The 21219-nt window shown below is 38.1% G+C and overlaps 1 protein-coding gene across 2 annotated transcripts in view; it reads left to right on the top strand.

The window, feature by feature from the left end:
- The first annotated feature begins 1124 nt into the window (after positions 1-1124).
- LOC113090787 (adenylate cyclase type 2-like) overlaps positions 1125-21219 on the top strand; it is a 76869-nt gene continuing 56774 nt past the window's right edge. For both annotated transcript variants that reach the window (XR_003287256.1, XM_026256381.1), the window contains exons 1-2: positions 1125-1571; positions 11416-11613. Coding sequence is in view for 1 of the 2 variants with exons in the window: in XM_026256381.1 (XP_026112166.1) it covers positions 1215-1571; positions 11416-11613 (555 nt within the window). In the remaining variant the exon portion in view is untranslated. The remainder of the gene's footprint in view (positions 1572-11415; positions 11614-21219) is intronic.

The raw sequence follows: 21219 nt of genomic DNA, 5'->3' as shown, positions 1-21219 counted from the left end.
ACTCTTTTGTTATTAATGAGGTGAAATATAGTTTCAGTCATGTTCATGTTATTTTAACAATCTGTGTCTTTCTTTCGCGAGTGCAGGATGGACTTGAGACGATGTGAGGATCTGGGAGGTTGTCTCTTCACAGAGCTCTTGACCGGCGCGGCGGCTGACTCAACTGAAGCAGACAGTTTATTGTCTAATTACCTCTGGAGAGTAATCACAGTCACCCCTCGCAGCTTCACAAGACCTTCTGGAGTACAGCTGGCTTACTTAGTACATAAAGAGAGTTGTCTGTCTGAGAGACTCGCAGGTAACCGGTGATTTGAACAGCTATGACATGTTCCTGGATCTCTGTACGTTATTTTTAAGCATTAGCTGCCTCTAAAATCAGAAGCAAAGTTTAGGTTTGCGAGGTGAGTAAAGACTTAACTTGGACTGAATATTACTCCAGGAACAACAGCGATCTTGGATCCTGGTGACAGTAGCAATAAGGAAACGTTTTATCATGCTTCCTGTTTCCTCTTCTTTCTTATCAACCTGTCTGTTGTCTTTGGTTTTTCATTCATTAATGTTGTTTTTATTGTACGTCTCTCCCCATAAAGGAGAATGAAGGAGATCGCTTTAATATCCTCATTGTTTTCCTAGATTGCAATGAGATAATATGGAGCAAAGTATAAACTATATAGTTTATTCATGTTTAGATGTAGATTTGTTTATATTATTATTTATTTATTATTATATATCACTTATTTATAAAAAATTTTCCACCCAAGGAATATCTGAAGAAACAGAGACACTTGAGTGAAGCACAGTCATGTGAAAGTCTCCTGAGCTCTGAAAGAGCGACATCTGAGTGACACAGATGTTCCTCAGGGTGTGTAATAATCATCTCTGATGAACTCATATCTTTGGACTTGCCACACATTGCATAGCAGACATTATACTGCGCCTGCTGGATCTCTGTCAAGCACACTCCCTTTCCTCTCTCCTCCTCGCTTTTACATTCTTTTGAAGACTTTCTCTTCCTCTCTCCGATGCAGACTTTATGAAGTCAGTACTAAGAGCTTGCGTTCTGCCTTGCAGTCAGACAACACTCATGCTCTCTCTCTCTCTCTCTCTCTCTCTCTCTCTCTCTCTCTCTCTCTCTCTCCTCCTCCTCTCACACGCTCTCTCTCGTGCGAGTCTCAGTCGCTCTCCTCTGCTCAGTTCATCATGTTGGCTGGAGAATGCTGCGTGCGGCAGCGCTCTCTCTCCTGCCCTGGCGCGGGACGCATCTGTCCCACCCGCCGCAGCTGAGCACCCTCACGGAGGAGGACGAGCCGGGACGGCAGCAGCAGCAGCAGGAGGACGAGGACGAAGACGAAGGCTCCGGGGTGCAGACGGACCCCATGTTCCAACAGACGGTGTACCTGCTGGAGGGTCCGGAGGACATGGTGGCGTCTCCCGGGGGGCTGAAGTCTCCAGACTGGGTGTACGAGTCCTACTACCGAATGAGCCAGCAGCATCCGCTCATCGTGTTCCTGTTGCTCATCGTCATGGGAGCATGCCTGGCTCTGCTCGCTGTGTTTTTTGCCTCCGGACTGGTGAGACACTCTTCTTTATCCATCTACTCTTCTGTACTTTTCTGTCTTGCACTGGACCACAGTGATTCTCTGGTGATTCTCAACTGGTTTTGCTCCAGGACTTTGCATTGGACATCAAGTTGTGACCCAACAAACCCAAAACTGAATATTAGCTCTGTTAAAATGCTTTTCTTTTACCTTGTTTAGTTTTGTCCGTGGTTTTCAGGGTGAGGGAATATTGTCGCATAGCCAGTTCATTTTGGCATCTGTTGAATTTGGCTGGCTTCTGCGGAGTTGCAGGTAAATTTGTGCTGAAATACCATAGAGCCTTTGATGTAAACAGGAAAACAATTAGCTAGCGCTTTCTCCTCCCTCTTAAAAAGAGATAAGTCTGTTTATTTTACTTCTCAAACAAATGCACAATAATATGTAGTTATTAGATTTTCACTTCTGTCTGCGATCCTATCAGAAAAGACATGCCAGTTGAGAACCACTCTTCATATTTCACCAAAAATATTACATTCTGTCATTATTTACTCACACATGTTGTTTTTCTGCGAAACACACAAAAGAGAAATTGTGAAGAATGTTCTGGTCGCTTTTTTTCTCCAAATCTAATTGAAATACAATAGCTTTTTGTGACCAAAATGCATATGTCGATATTTAATAGATGGTCCCTAGTAAGAAAATATATATATATTTAAAGTATATTTATTTCATACTAAGTATAATTCAAATCGTTTACATATTTACTCATATATCGTTCCAGGCATACTAATATAAAAATGATAATTCATCTTTATTTGGAGAACTACTTTTGCATGATGCACATTTCTTAATATGAAGCTTAAAATGTTTGCCACTATTGATGAGGATTGTATGATCTTTAAAATGAAATCATTAAATGTCTTTAAATGCAAGATCTTTAAAGTGTACCTGAAGGTTCTTGGAATAGTTCCACTTCAGCACTTTCAGATATACTCCAGGATATCTTTATTTGGCGAACAACTTGTTCTTTCCAGTTCTTTTCAGTGCATCGTTTGATCTGGTTCACAAAACCGTATGCATGATTCATTCATAAATTAGACTAGCACAGTTCACAAATTACATTTTATGACACTAAACAGGTTGTAGGTGGAGGAAAATAATGGGTAAATAATGACTTTTGGCGTGTTCCTCAAACAAAGCAGTCATCTGACTTCAGTAGACTTGGCATATGTCATAAACAACTCTTGAATGACACTTTTATGTCCGTTTTGAAGCTTAGAGGCTTCAGTTCACATCCAAAAGAAAGTCATTGTAAACAGGAAGACAGTCGTACAGGTTTGGAACAACATGAGGGCGAGTAAATGATGACTGAATCTACAGTGCATTGTGGGTGAACTGTCTCTTTAAGTTGTTTTTGTTTTGTTCCTATTTTGGGAGGCCATTCATTTTCCTCTCTCGTCCCACAGTTGTGGTTGTGGTAGCGCTGCAGAAATGGGGTTTTGGTCCATGAGAGAGTGTTTTACCCGTGTGTGTGTGTGTGCACTCTCTCTCTCTGTGTGTGTCTGCGTGTGTGTGTGTCTTTTTCTCTCTTTGGCAGATTGTGTGAATCTCTCTGGTGAGAGAGCTGTTTCTGAGAGCGCCACTTCTGCAACCCTCATTTTCACCTGCTGTTTCACTCGTTCTCTCTCTGACTCTCTTTCTCTCTCACCAGATGCTCGGTTGTCTGTGTTTATGTGTAATGGGTTCAAAAGTACGAGGTCAAATTTTTTTTGGTATATTGTGTCGGCAGATGATCATCAGGAATGGTTTTTGGTTGCATTTTATTTTGTGCATCCTCTGGAATGGTAAGAGTTCAGATTAGAGAAATGAAGCACATCCCAAAGAAAGATCACCTACTGTCTCATGATCACACAATCACCTGTATTTAAAGGAATGGATAGCTCAGTCCATTGCAGACTGAGATCAAGAGTGTAGACTGAATGTCTGAATGCACACTGTCAGCATGCTAATTAAAGCATCGCCACTAAAGCAGAACAAATCTCAGTTCATCAACCTCACGTATCATTAAGGCAGCCGCCTGTGACCTTCCCTAGACCCCATTCTCTTTGTAACATTTACTGTCCAATTCACAGGGACCCGCTTCCATTCCATTCATTTACACAGCGCTTGTGTGTGTGTGTGTGGTGACACAGCTCCCATCATGCTCCTGTGGTTTGACCGCGGGTATGTTGTTTTTAAGCGCTGAGGCTCTTATCTTGGAAACAGCAGTCGGCTTTGGGGCCAAAAAATGTCATGAAACACAAACTGCATTTGTCTGTCCGTTGTGCCGATTTGTTTCAGTTCAGGTGCAGGAAGTTCTGCCTTCTCCTCTTTGGAGGCTTATCTTGTTTTTTCACAGCAAATCTGTCTAAAGATTGAGTTGCTGCTGCACTGTCCTGAGAAATGAAAGATTGATGGAGTCGTGCGATAACACGGCTGAAAACGAGAACAAAAGTTCACTCCATTGGAAAGCCACATTAATCAGCTGCACTGGGTAATTAAAGAAGTGTTTCCTTTACCAAAAAAGAAAAGCATGGATACTGGTGCTGTGTAAGAAATGGCCATTACACACATTTTTTTTTAAAACCTTGACCTGTTGATGCATTCATTTAACACAACTTTAGTTATATCGCAATTAATTATAACCAGTGGTGGACAAAGTACACAAATCAGGTCCTGAGCATAAGTAGATTAAATAAGAAGATTAGTGCATGGATATGTATTGATGTGCAAATAAAGCAAGAATTGTATCACCAAATCAAACAAAATAATACGAATACATCAGTTTAAGCTACTTTAAGCATTAAGAATGGAGAAATAGATGCACGGTCATTATTTTGCGTTATTTGTCGTTTTTACCTAAAGTAGCCCATATGTACATATGGTGACATGCAAATGTAAGTGGTGCTAGAAGTGTAGCTATACCTTTACTAAGGTATTCCCAGTCATTTATTTATTTATTTTGCCAGTCTGATAATTAAGAAAACAAGCCACTCCCCTTAATAAGCCACGCTACTAGAAATGTGCTTTTGATGTAGGAACTATATAGTTTGATTCAGTTGTTCACTTAAAAAGCATCCTCTAATTGGCAATTTCTTAACTAAAATGAATTATAACTCATCACGCAATGATTTAAGTGCTGTGTGACGCACTCGATACCATCTTAATCAATGATGGATGCGGCAAAAAAAGACACATTTTTCTCCCATGCTGATGATAAGCCTCTTACTAGCGTGATTTAATTTCTAATGGCTGCACTCCTTCCCATTCTAACCTCTTCAAATTACACTGAGAGCCAAATCTTGGAACAGACTATCTGGACAAGATCCACAGATCCGCATCGATGCTTCGAGGCTTCAATTACAACAGCAAACACAAACAAGCTCATAAACGCATTCCTGATCAAAAAATTTATTTAGTCGGTACATAAAGAAAAAACCTCCCATTCGGTTACAGCTCATGTTTAGTTGTATAGCGAGTCAAAGAGGATTTGGGTGAGATAACGCTGGGGTAACATGTTAAAATCTGATGTCAAGAAATATGATAACGTGGAGTGGGATGAAGCGAACATGAGGCTCGATCAATTAGATGAGTTATGGAGATGACGGCGTCACACTGAGCTGATCTTACCAGCTCATGTGATCATTAAGATTCGCTTCTAGTGCCATTGATTGAATTCAGTCATTGACACACTTCACAGCTCCTGTAAAAATGTGTTGGCCTCTGCTTGGCTGAGTTAATTAGAAATGCAATGTAAGAAGATGAGCATGTCGTTTGTACTTGCATTATCGGCTAACGCACACTTTTAACAAACCAAATAGATTTTAAAAGGCTGATATATATCACAGCCACCCTGTGCAGGAGCACCGAAGAGCCCCGATTAAGAGCTTATTACACGAAACAGTGATTTCTGACGTCTCCAAAAAAGGATTAGGACACTTAAGCCACATTTAAAAATGTATCAATGTCATTATATTAGGAACAGAATATCATACCAAGTGGCATCTGCAACAAATGATGTTTTACATTGATGTTTTAAGTGAGGGTTATAGGTCCTACATTCATTTTGAACGATGTGCTGGTTCCTTGGTGCACGACGACCAGAAAGTGTTGATTTCATGTTCACTTTTATACCATTGTGAAGGAATGTTTGAATTGAATGCATCAAGCTCTTACACCTTTAATGCATGCATTCAAAATCGTATTTTTAAATATATTTTGAATACAGTTTTGGGGTTTGTACCATGACTTTTTAAAATCTAAACTAGTCATGGTATAAAAAGGCCCAATTGTCTGATGTTTGTAGAGGATTATTGACCTTGACAGGTCTGTAAGAGTCCTGTCTATGGTCTCATTTTTTGTTGTTTTCTGGACCACATGACATAGTTGGTCACATGACTTCGATTTGGTGGACAAACGTTTTTCAAATATTAACAGTGAAGCAGTTTTGTTAAAATATGTTTTTTTCTAAGAAATAATAATTTTGCCAAACTACTTAAGAATTAATTTTTGCAAGCATTTTTTACATACATATAAAATAATAGATGCACAAAAAAAGGGAATGTCAGGTGATTGATTTCTTTAACAGAGGATAATAAAGCAGCCTTCATGAAGGTTCATCCAAAAATTTACATTTGTCAAATTTTCCTCACCCTCAGGCCATCCAAGATATAGATGTGTTTGTTTCTTGATCGCAACAGATTCTGAGAAATGTAACATTAAATCACTTGCTCACCAATAGATCTTCTGCAGTGAATGGGTGCCGTCAGAACTGTCTTGTGAAGTGAAAAGCTGTGTGTTTGGACGCCATCTTGTCTGAATCAGGACATAAATATACAAAGAACAAACACAAGTGATGTAATGCTAAATGTCTCCAAATCTGTTCAGATGAAGAAACAAACTCATCTACACTTAGATGGCCTAAAGGAGAGTAAATTTGAGAGTCACATTCCTTAAAAGGTGGCAAGTTTATCCAAATCTTTTGTTGCCAATGTATCTTTCTTTTATTTTAAAGCTGAGTGTAAATATGGATACAGAACTGATGAGCAAGCTGTAATAGATCAGTCTCAGTACTTTGGAAAAATAATAAGAGTATAAAAAAATGCATGACTCCATACCGTTCCTAAAATTAAAGGTGCACAGCAGTGGAATTATATATGCAATACAAGAATCAATTTCCTTTTCTTTTCCCTTGATTTATTTATTTATTGTAAAATACCTGAGTATGTGTTTAAGGTGTAATTTGCCTTCTGCTGCCGATGAGTGGCATGCTTTACATTTTTGCCCCATCAGCAAGTAAAGCACAGTAAACACACTCAAACTCAGATTAAACTGAAACGCTCATGCAGACAAATGAACAGGAAGTGCCTGTGCTGTAACAAAGCACCTCAGTGTGACCGTCTCTCTGCCAAAGTGGAGTCAAAGGGATTTAAATAGGCTCAAATGCACAATCAGCCGACTGTTGGAGCTCTGGCCCTTGATAGGGTGAAGAAAAGAGACTGATAGGAGCCAAGTCTGATTCATGCTGTGACAGATGAAAGAGTGATGAGAGTAGAAGAACAGGAAGGAGAAGGGCTGATGGGAATGGGTCTAAAATGGGGATTTTATGGCTAACCATGTAAGCAGTGAATCTGTACTTTGATGTAGACATTTGATTATAATGTCATAATGTCAGATGCATGCACATTGTTAGTGGTGTTTGCTATAAGGCAAGCATTATTATTGCATATTGTGGCGAGTGGGGCGGGGCCGAGAGACGTGGGAACGAGGAGTGAGGCCAGGTGTAGTGATTGGAGATGAGCTGCACCTGCGCCCCACCGCCGGTATCGAGTCCCACGTAGGAGATGGAAGGATATAAAACTGGAGCGACGACCGTGAAGGACGAGAGAGGACCAGGCCTGGGACATTGTTTTATGTTTTGGTTTTTATTTATGCGCACCAGTCGGCCGTGAGGGGCTGGTGCGCCGTTTTGTATTTATTTTGAATATTAAAGTGTTTTTGATTGTGTGCCGGTTCCCGCCTCCTTCTTCCCGATGATTAGTGTAACGATACAAACTTCCTATTTGTAATAATATTTTCTCCATACTCATCGGGAAGAAGGAGGCGGGAACCGGCGCACAATCAAAAACACTTTAATAATCAAAAATAAACAAAACAGCGCGTCAGCCCCTCACGGCGACTGACGCGCTCAAATAAAAACCAAACACATAAAATAATGTCCCAGGCCTGGTCCTCTCTCGTCCTTCATGGTCGTCGCTCCAGTTTTATATCCTTCCATCTCCTACGTGGGACTCGAAACTGGCGGTGGGGCGCAGGTGTAGCTCATCTCCAATCACTACACCTGGCCTCACTCCTCGTTCCCACGCCTCTCGGCCCCGCCCCACTCGCCACACATATATATAACCCTTGGCTCATAACTTGCACCATTTAAGCTATGGACATGAATGATGCTGGTCATGAATTGTTCCTTCAAGGTACTAAAATGCACCCTTTAGCTGTAAATAAGATACAAAAGTGTTCCTTTTGAAAATGTACTGTCCCAGTGACAGCTTTTGTACATTCGCTTGTTTTTTTTTTTTTTTTTTTTTTTTGGGGAGTGTCCAGTTGATGTTAAGTAGACAAAGATGCTAAACAAGAAATGAACATAGATTTATAATATATATATATATATATATATATATATATAAACAGGTCCTGGATTCTTTTAGAACATAACAAATAATTCAAATATAATGAAGTATTTTGTAGCCTGACATTATCCTGTCTGTGTTGTTGATTTTGTTTTTGTTTTTGAAAAATCCTTTCACCACATCTCAGATTATATTTTCTATTTTCTGTGATCGAAATGATTATGGAGGATGTGAAATTTTAAAAAGATTTTGGGAATAAAACACCAGACTCTTTTGTTCTGATGATGAATGCTTTCACATTTTGTCATAATTTGACAAAATTACAGCTTGATGGGTAATTATGTACAACAATTCTGTTCGCAAGTGATACTTACCTTGATTTTTCTTGTTCTTTGCACATCACATCTTAAATCTCCTGCACACTCTTCAATGACACTGTTGTCTGCTTGTCAAAGGACACAAAAATGAAAATTCTCTCATCATTTACTCATCCTCATGAGAAAGTGAATGCATGTGAATCCTCATGTGAATCCATATAATGCAAGTGTTTTGGACCTCCAAAGCTGACACTTAAAAACAACACAAAGTGAACACAATGATAACTCATAAAACCCCAGTAGATGGTTCAAAATATTAGTATTTTTCTCACACACACCTGTCGGTAACTATTGCGTTGGTTGTTGTTTATGAAGCATCAGCTTTGGTGTGTCTGCTTCGTACACTGGCATTATGTGAACTCACAGAGATGGATTATTTGTTGAAAAATATTTGCCTTCATCTGAAGAATCATTCATCATACTTCCCCAAAAATGTACTATGGGTAAATATGTTCAGTCTTATCAGAATTCTGTTGTAATTCTTGAAAAATGTACACGGATGAAAAATATATTATCTTATTTAGATTTTTAGATTTAAAATCTGGATCTGTTCAAGGCAAACCAAAATAACATCTACAGAAAAGACATTTGAAAAGTAAAAGTGACAAAAATAAATGAATGAATGTGTGGTATGTAGTTTTCATATGCAGTTTAAACGTGATTTTTGCATAATAAAAATATGTTTGTTGACATCACCTTGGTTCCCACAACAAAAACCCAGTCAAATTTTTCCTTATTTACTTTATTTACTATTTATTTTTGAAGAAAGTAAGCTTTGTGGCCAACCAGAGTTTATGATTCTTACATGTTTTGTTCACAACACAACTTGAAACGAATGTACAGTAAGTAGAAATGTAAGATATAGTACAAACAAACTAAGCCGGCCCCCATTCAAAATCCCATTCAAAATCCCATTCAAAAAACCAATTGGCTTCATGACAATGGATTCGGAAGAGCTAAAATGTGAACTTGCTTCTCTGTTTAGGCCTACAAACATACACAATGAGCCTGTAACAGTCACCCAGAACGTCATCTATCAGTCCCTGAGCAAATACTCCGAACTCCCTAGCTTTGTGACAGCAACTTTTTCACAGTGAAACATGACTTTTATTTACTTTCATTTTCAATATCAAGTTACAATCGATGTTGAGTTATTTCAGCGCATGAAAAAGTGAAGCAGGCGTGGGCCCTTCTTTGTCTGTCTGTGGCTAATGGAAACAGAAAGGGTGCGTTCCCCAAGAGTTCATTGAGAATCGATCTGCGTGCCAGAGTTCCCTTGAATCTGTAGTACTCCCTGGGGTGTCTCCTCTAATGGCTGGTGAGTCATACTGTGGGACTGGCATTATATTACTGTGAGTTTGCCAGCTCAGTGCTCTCTCATCATCCACCATACACACACACACAGTCATCCCATACCGATGGTGCAACACCACAGAACCCACATCTACAAGCCACACACACCTCAATAAATAATTACTGCCTGAATTGAATTACGTGGTTTTATTATTATTAGTATTGTTATTAGCTGAATAGCTTTAATGATGGCTAGAGAATGAAGTCATCTTTGCTCAATTCAAACCATAATAAACCCTCCATGGCGTATGTCATGAGTCATCTCCAATAAATCTGCATAGGTAATGTAGCTATAATGTAGTTATTAAAATTCTCTCCTCTGACTGTACCCTCCTGCCGCGGCTCTGTCTATGTCTGTCTCCGTCTGCAGCAGAGGAACAGTGTGTGTGTGTGTGACTGTAGGTCTGGACTGAGTGAGACCCTCACACTCACAGTCAAACAGAGAATTACTCAATGGTGATGAGAGCTACAGGAAGAAATAGACTTTATGAAAGCTCACGGTTTGCCTTGTTCAAGTGGAATTAAATTGACCATATGTACCTTTTTTTAAAGGGATAGTCCTACCAGAAATAAATCATTTACTCAGCGTTTTATTCCAAGTCAGTATTACCTCGTAACGTGAGAATGTACTGATCACTCCTTTCCATGCAGTTTACATTAAGTACAGACTATTGTAGATGTTCAAGTCTCCAGAACAACACAGGAGCACCATAAAGTGGTCAAGATTCTTGGAAAGAAATGATATTATATGGCAAGGATGCATTAAATCAGTCAAAAGTTGATTATAATGAAAATAAATCTTTCTTGAGCAGTAAATCGGCACTTAAGTATGATTTCTGAAGGATCATGTGACACTGGAGACTGGAGAAATGATGCTGAAAATACAGCTTTGATATCACAGGATGTCAAATTAATATATATTTTTTAATTTATTCGAATTCAAAACAGTTATTTAATATTTTAATAATGTTTCACAGTGTTATTGTTTTTACTGTATTTTTTTATTAAATAAATACATCCCACATTTCACATTTTTCATTGCATATCCTGTTTCACTCAAATTTGCCACATAATCGAAGCGAATTGGTTGCAAATGTCGTTTTATGTTGACTTTAATATACATTAATCGATCCGATTACATTTTATGAATGCCAACCCCATATAACAACAATATCATATAACAGTTTGAGTGCAAAGTGTTTCAAATGTTAATTGTCCATATTAATAATTCAACAGTGAAAACACTACTGTCCCACAAAATACACTATGGCAGAGCACATTATGCTAATGGCCAAGTTTGGACATAATGGACTGCACTCTAGTTCAAAGTATAAGGTTAAGGTCAGAGAAAATCATCGAAGAATCTATCTTTCAGTTCTCTTTTGTGTTAAATCCATCTCTAAATGTGCCTCATCTGTTCTTTATCAGCTAGTGAATGCATCAGTGAATGAGCCGTGAACTGTCATTGTGTTTCCACAGATCATGGAGGAGCACATGGCCTTCATCATGACTGTGCCCACAACTCTGGCCATTTTTCTGGCCATCTTCATCCTCGTCTGCATTGAGTCGGTCTTCAAAAAGCTCCTCCGCCTCTTCTCCCTGCTCGTCTGGGGCTGTCTGGTTGCCATGGGTTACCTCTTCATGTTCTTCGGGGGGATCATCTGTCCGTGGGACCAGGTGAGACTTGAGCGACAGCACTTTCATCGCTCCCCGCAATTATTCTTCAGTGACCGCCTTCGACCTCTACGGCTAGCGCGTCCTAATTTACCTTTTTATCATACTGAAGTGCTCAGAATGAAGTATTCGCCGAGCATAAAACACGACTTGCATCAGTGTGATTTATGTATGTAGATGTGCAAGTAAATTGCTCGGATGGAAAGCGCTAGCAGACGCAATGAAAGCGCCGCACAATCATGCGCAATCAACGCGGTGTCATTTTCCTCCAGTCATTTGCACAGTTATTCATGAGTTTGAGTGTGCGAGCTGTTCTGCGCACTGAATCATTCATTAGTTCATTGAACTCTGCTCAACGCATGATTTTGGCTAATGACTGTGACACAGTCTCAACATAAATGCATGTCTTAGAGTACTTATGACAAGTTCGCCTCTGCTTCCATAAAACAAATCAGGTGTTAAACAGACTTGCTTAGCTTGTTCGCACACTTCGTTTTTTTTCTTCTTCCCGCTCTGCTCCGTTAGCGAGGAGGAGGTGCAGTCAGCCCAGCCACCCCTCAACAAGACACGGTTTAGTTGTCTTTTGTACACCGCTCTTGAGTTATGATATTACACTGGCTGTAGGAGGAGAGATCCGCTGTTCTGTGCACTAGTAAATGCAGCTCGCCGTGAGTCATCCACTCTGTTTGTTTGACATGACTTCATAACTTAATAACTCGCATGGGCTCAGTGATCTGGATATGCATAGGTGACAAAAATTGGCTCTGGGTCAAAGGGCGGCAACATTTCAATTGGAACTGGAGCTAGGTGGCACTTACATAACATCCTTTTTTTTTTAAACAATTATCTATCACTGTAATGGAGAGATGTCACCATCAGAAAATGTATGGCATCTCGGCCCATAGTGCCACAAGATCACAACGACATGGCAGATAGTCTTTTCTTCAATCCATGATATATATACAGTGACAATCTCCATGCATACTCTGAAATACTTGTTACATCAATACAGACATCACCGACAAGAAACTATCCACATACAAAGAGCAATCATACAAGAAAAGCTTCTCATCTTCTCTCAGAAATATTTGCCACTGCCTGTTTCTATAGCTAAATTATGACTTGAACATCTTAAAAGGAGCAATGATTGTATTGGTTGGATGTAATATGCAGACTCAATGTAGCTCTCTTGTGCAAACAAAGATTTGTATTGTACATATATATAACTGATACCGTGCCTCATGTGCTTTTTCTTTCAGTCGTTGGTTAAGAATTGCTATGAATGTTCTTATATCACCTACACTTTCAGTCTCCCAAGCACTTGGAAAAAAAGCATATTATTATTCTGATAAAAACTGATAAAGCATATTATAAAATTTTCTAGGATAACGATGATTATACACAAGTTTTATCCAGAAGTGAGGTTATAAATACCACATTAATGCGTGGCCCAAAGTTGTATTTGCATTATTTGATTGTGTTCCCCGCAAAATTATTTTTGATTTGATTTGATTGATTTATTTAATTTTTTGAAATTTTTTTTATTTAGTTTTCTTTGCTTTGCTTTCGTTTGTTCTGTTTGGCTTTAGGTTCTGTTCTGTTTTGTTTTTTTTTGTTTGCTGTGATTTTTTTTTCTTTGTTCTGTTATGTTTTGCATCTATTTTGTGTTGTTTGTTCTGTTCTGTTCTGTTTTGCTTTTGTTTTGTCTCTTCTGGATGGCCTGTTTTAGTGGCACATGGACTAAAGCAACTGAATTACCTTTCACTCTGTTATGTATTGGTCCACATTTAGGTGAGCCACAATTCACTTAGTGTATAGAAAATCGTGATACTGGGCTTACCTGCTTAACCTTGAACCTACACCTGCTCCAGGCTGGTTAGTGATGTTTTAGTGCTGGTGTAGATGGTGGACCACTGCAGCCATGCTAAACAGACTTCATCACACCCAGCATCCAAAACGCTTGCCTTTTTATCAGGGCTCTGTCATAATTTACTCCCAACACTTAGTGCAGTCTGAGCTCACGTGCTGTGCCTGAAGGTTTAGGGAAGCAGACTTCTGTTGCAGGAAATTCAGAAGAGCCTGCTAATGAGCCTTGCATACGTGACGGGAAGAACTAGTCGGGTTCAGGCGATCTGAATAAGCCACCACCTAATTAGCACTCAGAGTACTGCAGCAAAGTACTAATCAGCAAAGAGTTTCTGATTGTTTCTGAATGTGTCGTGAAGTATATAGCATGTGTGCGCTTATTAGCAGAACTGAATGGCACAGTAACTACGTCTACACTAGTTGAAGACTTAAAGAGCTCTATTAGGCTATGCCGTATTTAATTTCCTGTTTTTACTGTAGCCTTTTAAGCTACACACTGTGCTCGTACAGTTTTCTCTCTGGTTATGTTCTTTGATGTGCCACAAGCTACACGTCTACATTGTTTGAGCTCTAATAAGCTATACACTTGGAGTCTCTTCACAACACGTTACAAGGAAAAACAATAGAGTCCCTAACTATGCATTCGCCAGCATGGGTCGAGTTACTACAGCAGATGAAAACCTCTCACTATTCCTCACATAAGTCTGTAATGCAGGCATCATTAACCCACAGCAGTAGTTCTCCATTAGAGATGCCTGTGAAAAGCCAGCAGCCTTTGTATGTTGTAGAGAAGAACATAATTGAGCTCAGATTCAGCAGAAGAACAAAAGGCAGCCAGACTCACCTTACGCCAATCAGCCTGCGGGCAAATCAGAAGAAAAGACCCCCAAAAACACTGTCTTGCGTATCTTCATTTCCCACAATTTGGTGTTGCAAGAAGTGCTGATTGAATGCTTCATGAAGGATGCAAAAGAGTGATGGGGAACTAATAAAGTGATGAGAGAGTGAAGGAGGCAGGCTTTAGATTTTGAGTCGCTTTTTTAATACTTTTAAAAAAGGAGGAGGGCAAAGACAAATGCCTTCTTGTGTAAATCAGTGGGCATTGGTCTAAGATGATGCAGGAAGCACGTTTAGTGAGAAGTGGGAAGCCACTTTCAGCAGCATTGCAGACAGAAACTATGATATAAAAAATATATGTGAATACACATTTATTGACAGGTGACATCTGTGCATCACCACATTTGAAAAGCACCAGATGCTGCCAGTCAGGAATTCATGCAGTTAAGTTAAGATTAATTCAGTACATTTTGGTTTGAACACTGTAAATTACACATTACAAAATCCAAATACTATAATGTACTTTTAAAGGTCCCATTTTTAGCGTGCTTTTTTGAAGCTTTGATTGTGTACAATGTGCAATATAACATGTGTTCATGTTTCGCGTAAAAAAAAATACAGTATTTTTCACACAATTCACCTATCTGTATACCACTGTTTTCACTGTCATAAAAACGGGATGATGACTTCCTTGTTCTATAAACTCCCTCCTTCAGAAATACGTAACGAGTTCTGATTGTGCCAGCGGTTCCTGCGTTGTTATTCGACACCAGCTGAGTGCAGGCTGCCCTCCTGGAAATGAAATTCGACTAGTTTTGAGAAGCAAGTGGACAGGAGCATGTGCTGGAGATGTACTTATAATCACAGGACCGTTTTTACTGACGCATTCGATTTTTTGCACAGCACTAACATCTAGTTAACAAAGCTAAACAGCATTGCCCTTTCTGTGATAAGTTACAGAAACTGTTAAACGCACCAACTTAAATAATAAAATACACTTACCACTGTGATCCATAAACAACACCTTCTCCAGACAAAGAGGGAACTGCTCCATCTTTCAAGAATAATCTAAACTGATTGAGATTGAGGAAGTTGTCCTCAGCAAGCTGTGCTGCACATAGTTGTACATGTGGATTATAATTCTCGGGAACCGAGTTAAACATTAATTGTAACATTGATCTCGCAGTACAGCGTCCCTGGGAAGGCCAAACAAAGGTGATTGGACTCCGAGATGAAAATAACAGCGTTTCGACAACATTGCGGCAAACACAAACACTGCTCTTCGGAAGAGAAGAGCCTCTTAAGATCACGCCCCCTTTTTTGTGAATTCATGTGGGCGGAGGTTAGTCAAAAAACTGTTTTAGTGACGTCATTACTGCAGGAACTAGAGGGGTGTAGTCCAAACGGGTCGTTTTTTTGTAGGCAATTCTGTTAAATAAAATATCTCGCTTGGTATTGAACTTTGAGCTTTATAATTTTACAGATATTATTTATACAACAACATTACACACTAACTAAAGTTTGAAACATGGGATCACGAAGAACGGGACCTTTAAAGTACTAATTAGTACCTTTATTATTATACTATATGTACCTTTACTAATATTAGTACATTTGGGGATAAATAAGATTAAAAAAAATGTACCTTTTAGCTGTCGCGCCTTAGGATACCACACCATAGACAGCTTTGCACCTTTTCTGAGAGTGAATAAAATGCTAAATTTAGGTAAAATCCACTTTTAGATAGTGTAAGTAAAACACAGTGATGATAAATGACAGTTTGACATAAATCAAAACATTTTAAATATTATTAATAAAAGTTTTTAATTGTTATTTATTTATTGCATTTTGAGCTAAACAGCTTAAATATATCAGGTAAATGTTTGAGATAATTTGAATAAGTCCAGAATGTTGTAATATACAGTATATATCAGTAGCACGTCTCAGAAAGTGTCACTGATACCTCAGATTTGCAGTTTTATGCCATTATGTAAATTTGCAGTTCTCTGTCACACCAGTTGTTTAGTTTTAATGTGGTGTGCTAATTATCCTCAGTTCAGCCCATTTCTTTGAGTTTTTCTGGAGATCCATAAGTGTGATTGGACTGCATGTGACGATAACAGCACTATCTGATCCATCATTATTCCTTTAATGGAAGGCTTTCAATTCAGATCATCAGATTATTCCATTTCCATTCGCTTTCCTAATACAGACCAGACATTAAGATCCCAGTAGACCACATAATCTTATTCCCTATGAAAAAGCAAATCGGTTAAGTGTGTCTTGTGTATTTACTACCATCTGTTGCCTTAGCGGCTCTTAAAGAATATGCTTTACATGTTACAATCTAATTTTATATAATTGTTTTAAAGCAAAAATATCTGAACACAGTATGTAATATTCTCAATATAGCAATAGCATCATGATAAAAAAAAAACTCTGATCTCTATGTAAAGCATATGTTGAAAAGGCAATTTAAGGTAATGTGAGTATAAACAAAATTATGTTTTAACTTTAACTGTAAAACTGTATTCATAAAATATGCTAGGATAACGTATTTGTGCATATATCCATCTGAATTACTCAGCATTCAGATTTATGAGGAATAAGCCATAGTGCATCTGTTTGCATTATGATTTGTTTTTGAACATTTTTTTTTCATCTCATGCGAATGATAAATCTCTCTTCAAATCTCATTGGCACCTGCTGCATGTGTCTGATAATTCAAACCTGATTAATAGCGGCAAACCGCTCCAAATGTGATCTGAGCGTTTCATAGAGCTCAAACCAGCTGGGACTGTATTTGTTCTCAGCCCAGCAATCACGATCACAAAGACTGGCCGGAAGAAAAAGAGCCATATGGAAAGATGCATCCACATTGAAAATCTGGCATTTCAAATCCAATCTAAATTTGGAAACACGTTTCGTATTTTGAAAACTTTATTACAAAGTGCTGTAAATTTGAATGAATAAGAAATATATCCATATTCATTTGAGTATTTTTTTTTAAATTGTTTACAGTTTATTTCTGTAATTTACACCTTTAAAATGTTTATATATTTTCACTTGATCTTTCAGTTTAATGCTGTATCATGCATGTTTTTTTCATCACTATAGTTCCCATTCATGTACACTCTTAAAAATAAAGGTGCTTCAAGAGGTTCTTCAAGCGATGCCATAGAAGAACCATTTTTGGTTCCACAAAGAACCAATCAGTCAAAGGTTCTTTAAAGAACCATCTCTTGCTCACCTTTTTATAATCTGTAGAAGCTCATTTTACCACAATGAACCTTTTGTGATTCAGAAAGGTTCTTCAGATGTTTAAGGTTCTTTATGGAACCATTTAGACAAAAAGGTTCTTCTATGGCATCGTGAAGCACCTTTATTTTTAAGAGTATACGGAGTCAGACAAAGAGAGTAAATTCAGGATTCAGTGCCGTGTATCCTGGTCTGATGTAGAATAAGACCCCTGAATTGAACTGCCAGTCTTAATCCTGCTAGCAGATAGACCAGAACTGCCAAGCAATCAGTTCATTTGAGAGATTAAGCATTGCCAATTCTTGAGGCTGAACTCAGAACACAATCTATCTGTCCGATCCGCGGTGTAAGTGCGAGACGCCCCTCGGCCCGGAGCCCAGCGGAGCGTTCTGTCTGCTGGGGGATTCTCTCTCTTTCACATTCCTGACGGTTCCTCCGATCCTCCTCTGCGCCGGACAGAGTGGAAATGGCGATCGATAAGGCTCAAGACATGTTACGTCTAGAAAAAAATCACTTCCCTGCAGTCTGTTTGTTTTTTGGCAGTGTGTGTGTGTGTGGTCTGTGAGGGTGACCAAGCCAGAAATCCATTAGGCTTTGCTGCCGTCCAGTGCCCTATCTGCCATTCCTCCAGTGCTATATTGAGCCCTCGCTCAGTGTAGGAAAATATAAAACATAGGTTTTGGAATATTTATGAGCGTATTACGTCCTTCAAGCGTTCAAAACCTGATGAAACCTGCAGTTTGGCTCTAACTAGAAGGCTACAGACCATTTAAAGGAGAAAAATGTAAGAATGTTGGTAGTACAAAATATTTTCAAATAAATACTGCCCTCAATTACATTAAACAGATTTTAAATTTAAATTGTCATCATTTACTCATCCTTATGTCATTCCAAGCCTGTATGAGTTTCTTTCAGCTGTTGAACACATATTAAGATATTTTGAAGAATTTTGGTATTAAAACAGACTTTTAGTGTGGGGAAAAAATACTATTGAAGTCAATGGCTACAGTCAACTACCACATTCTTCGAAATTCTTCTTTTGTGTTCAACTGAAGAAAGAAGGGGCAAACTAAATTGTACAATTTATTGCTTCGCCCCTAAGACATGCTCCTGCATATAAAAACGAATTTGGTATTTAGCAACTTTGCTATCTTGATAAATGTCGGCATGAATTATGCAAGCACAAAAGGTTAGCCAATGATAACAGAGGTTATTTCAGAAGTCTAAAAAGTAAAGTAGCAACAACTAAGTAAAAACTAAACAGCATTATGGAAGCACTTTATTATTATTTTTTTTTTATATATATATATTTTTTTTAAATTAAGAGTTTTTTTTTTTTTTTTTTTTTTTGGCAAAAGCCGTAGTTAATAATTAGGGCTGTAGTACTCGAGTCCGGTCTTGGACTCGAGTCCGGACTCGAGACATTTTTCTGTCGTCTCGGACTTGTCTCGGACTTGTTATATTTGCACTCGGACTTGTCTCGGACTTGGCCATTGGACTCGCCAAGTCTTCTAGTTGGTCTCGACCGAGTCCAGCAAAAAAAAAAAAAAAAAATTCTCCTTCAAAAGAAAAAAAAAAACTTTTGCATGATTTCGTGACCGAAAACTTGTGGAAAACGCTAGGCGCGCTGCTCTCCTTATTTCCAATGACGCAGAAGTTTAAGCAAAGAATAAATGGATTTCCAGCACTAAACATCCCTTGTAGTAGCTCTGCTAATAGATTCATTTACAAAATGGCTATCCTTGTACAACTATGATCGTCAGTTTCTCCATCTTGGCTTTGCTTTCAGTATTGTTCCGGGAAAGGATGTGCATGACCAGCGGTGCACTTGCTGCGACCTGAAAAGTTTAGATGTTTCTAATTTAATTTTCTACCTGTTAGATTGTGTTTTATTTACGTCTACACCCAGATAGCCTTAAACGTACCCTTTACAATAATGAAATACTAATTATTGTTGTACAGTATAGGGGTTGCAAGACTACTGATTTCTGCTAGTAGATTTTTTTAAGAAAAAAATGCTTGAGTAACTCGTGGTTCATGCTATTGTAAATGAAAACACATTAAATAGTTTTTTTAATCAATCAACACATATTTATGTATAGTCTTATGCAACAATTACATATGTAAATTTTAAAAACTTTATAATTATGACATTACATATTTACATTTTCATGTAACAGCCAGTATTTGTATCTGTTACAATCACAACACTTTTCGTATCTGCATTCGGATACAACATCATACAGTTGATAAGACCCTTAGGACTTTTTATATATATATATTTTTTCGTAGTTATCACTGAACAAGTATGTCGTGTTAAACTAAAATAATTATTAATTTTTAAAATAATATTTATCATGCAAGCAGAGAGATGTCATGACAAACTAGTCATAGTGATCATTTGAACACGACTGGATCCATTCAATGCACACATTTTCATTACGCAGAACACTTTGAGCGAGTCTTAATGTTAATGAACTTCACTAAACAGATGTATGTGTGCCGCGCAAACCAGCAAAAGGTAAAGATGCAAACATGTAGGACAACAGAGGGGTTACCAGGATGTCATGTTTGGGGGGGCATTTGGCTTTTTTTGGGGGGGCAACATAAACAACTGAAGAAATCGGCGCAAAATTAAGCTATACTACACACAATCTGTTTTAGTGGATGTCTTTTTCTAAGCCAGGAACCCAGATATAGGTACAGGGCCCCTATTAGACTATAGGGCTGTCACATAAATGTTAGTTAAACCCGGTCAACATTAATAATATGATGATGATATTATTATTATTTACAGATTCATATATAGAATAGATCACAGTGATCGCCTGATGATGAGTGACAGGTGTTTGCTTGTTAGAAGACTTGCTACACGAGTAGGCTTTTTTTTAAATGAATCTGAAGTCACGTTTGTATAGACAAGATGTAAATTAATTTGTTTCTTCTAAGCTTTTCCAGACGTAGGTGCTACCATAAATTCACCAGTTAGCCTCTTATAAGTTTCTTTGTGAATGCATATGCTCATTTGAACAGTATGAGAACAGTATTTGAATGGTATTCTCTGGTTGTAAGTGGCTTTGGATAAAAGTGTCTGCTAAATGAATAAATGTAAACATGTAGGCCTAGATAAAAGGGAACATATTAGGCTACAGGGGGTAAGGAGACTTGGAGAGTTGAAATAAAAGATATTTTTGTGAAACTATAACAATTGAATTTATGATCTCATTAGCAGAGGCAACATAACTATTTTTAAATATGGTTTTATTTTTATTTTATTTGTTTATTTAATTTTATTTATTATTAGTGGTGCTTGACATAGGCAAATGCTATTATTATTTTACAGGGGTGTGGAGTCTGTATGGGTTTGTTCTCCCTCAGGGGTTGAGTGATATAATAAAAATCTAATAAGTCTGTTTTTATTTTATTTTTTAGAAATCATGATTTTATCCTGATTCTTTGTCATGTTGTTTTTTCTATTTTGCAAGCTGTTTGAGCATCACGGCCAAACTAATTTCCCTATTATAAAGCATTTTAAGGTAACAAAATATGAAAAAGTATGGCAGATATTTAGGCCAAAGTGCATGGGTGAAGAAAAAAAATCTTTGTCATTATTTTATCTTTGTTATTAAAAAATGAGAGCAAAGATAC

The sequence above is a fragment of the Carassius auratus genome, unplaced genomic scaffold, assembly GCF_003368295.1.
Source record: "Carassius auratus strain Wakin unplaced genomic scaffold, ASM336829v1 scaf_tig00214021, whole genome shotgun sequence".
In the NCBI taxonomy this organism is placed as follows: Eukaryota; Metazoa; Chordata; class Actinopteri; order Cypriniformes; family Cyprinidae; genus Carassius; species Carassius auratus.
This window is presented reverse-complemented; position numbering and strand designations above follow the sequence as displayed.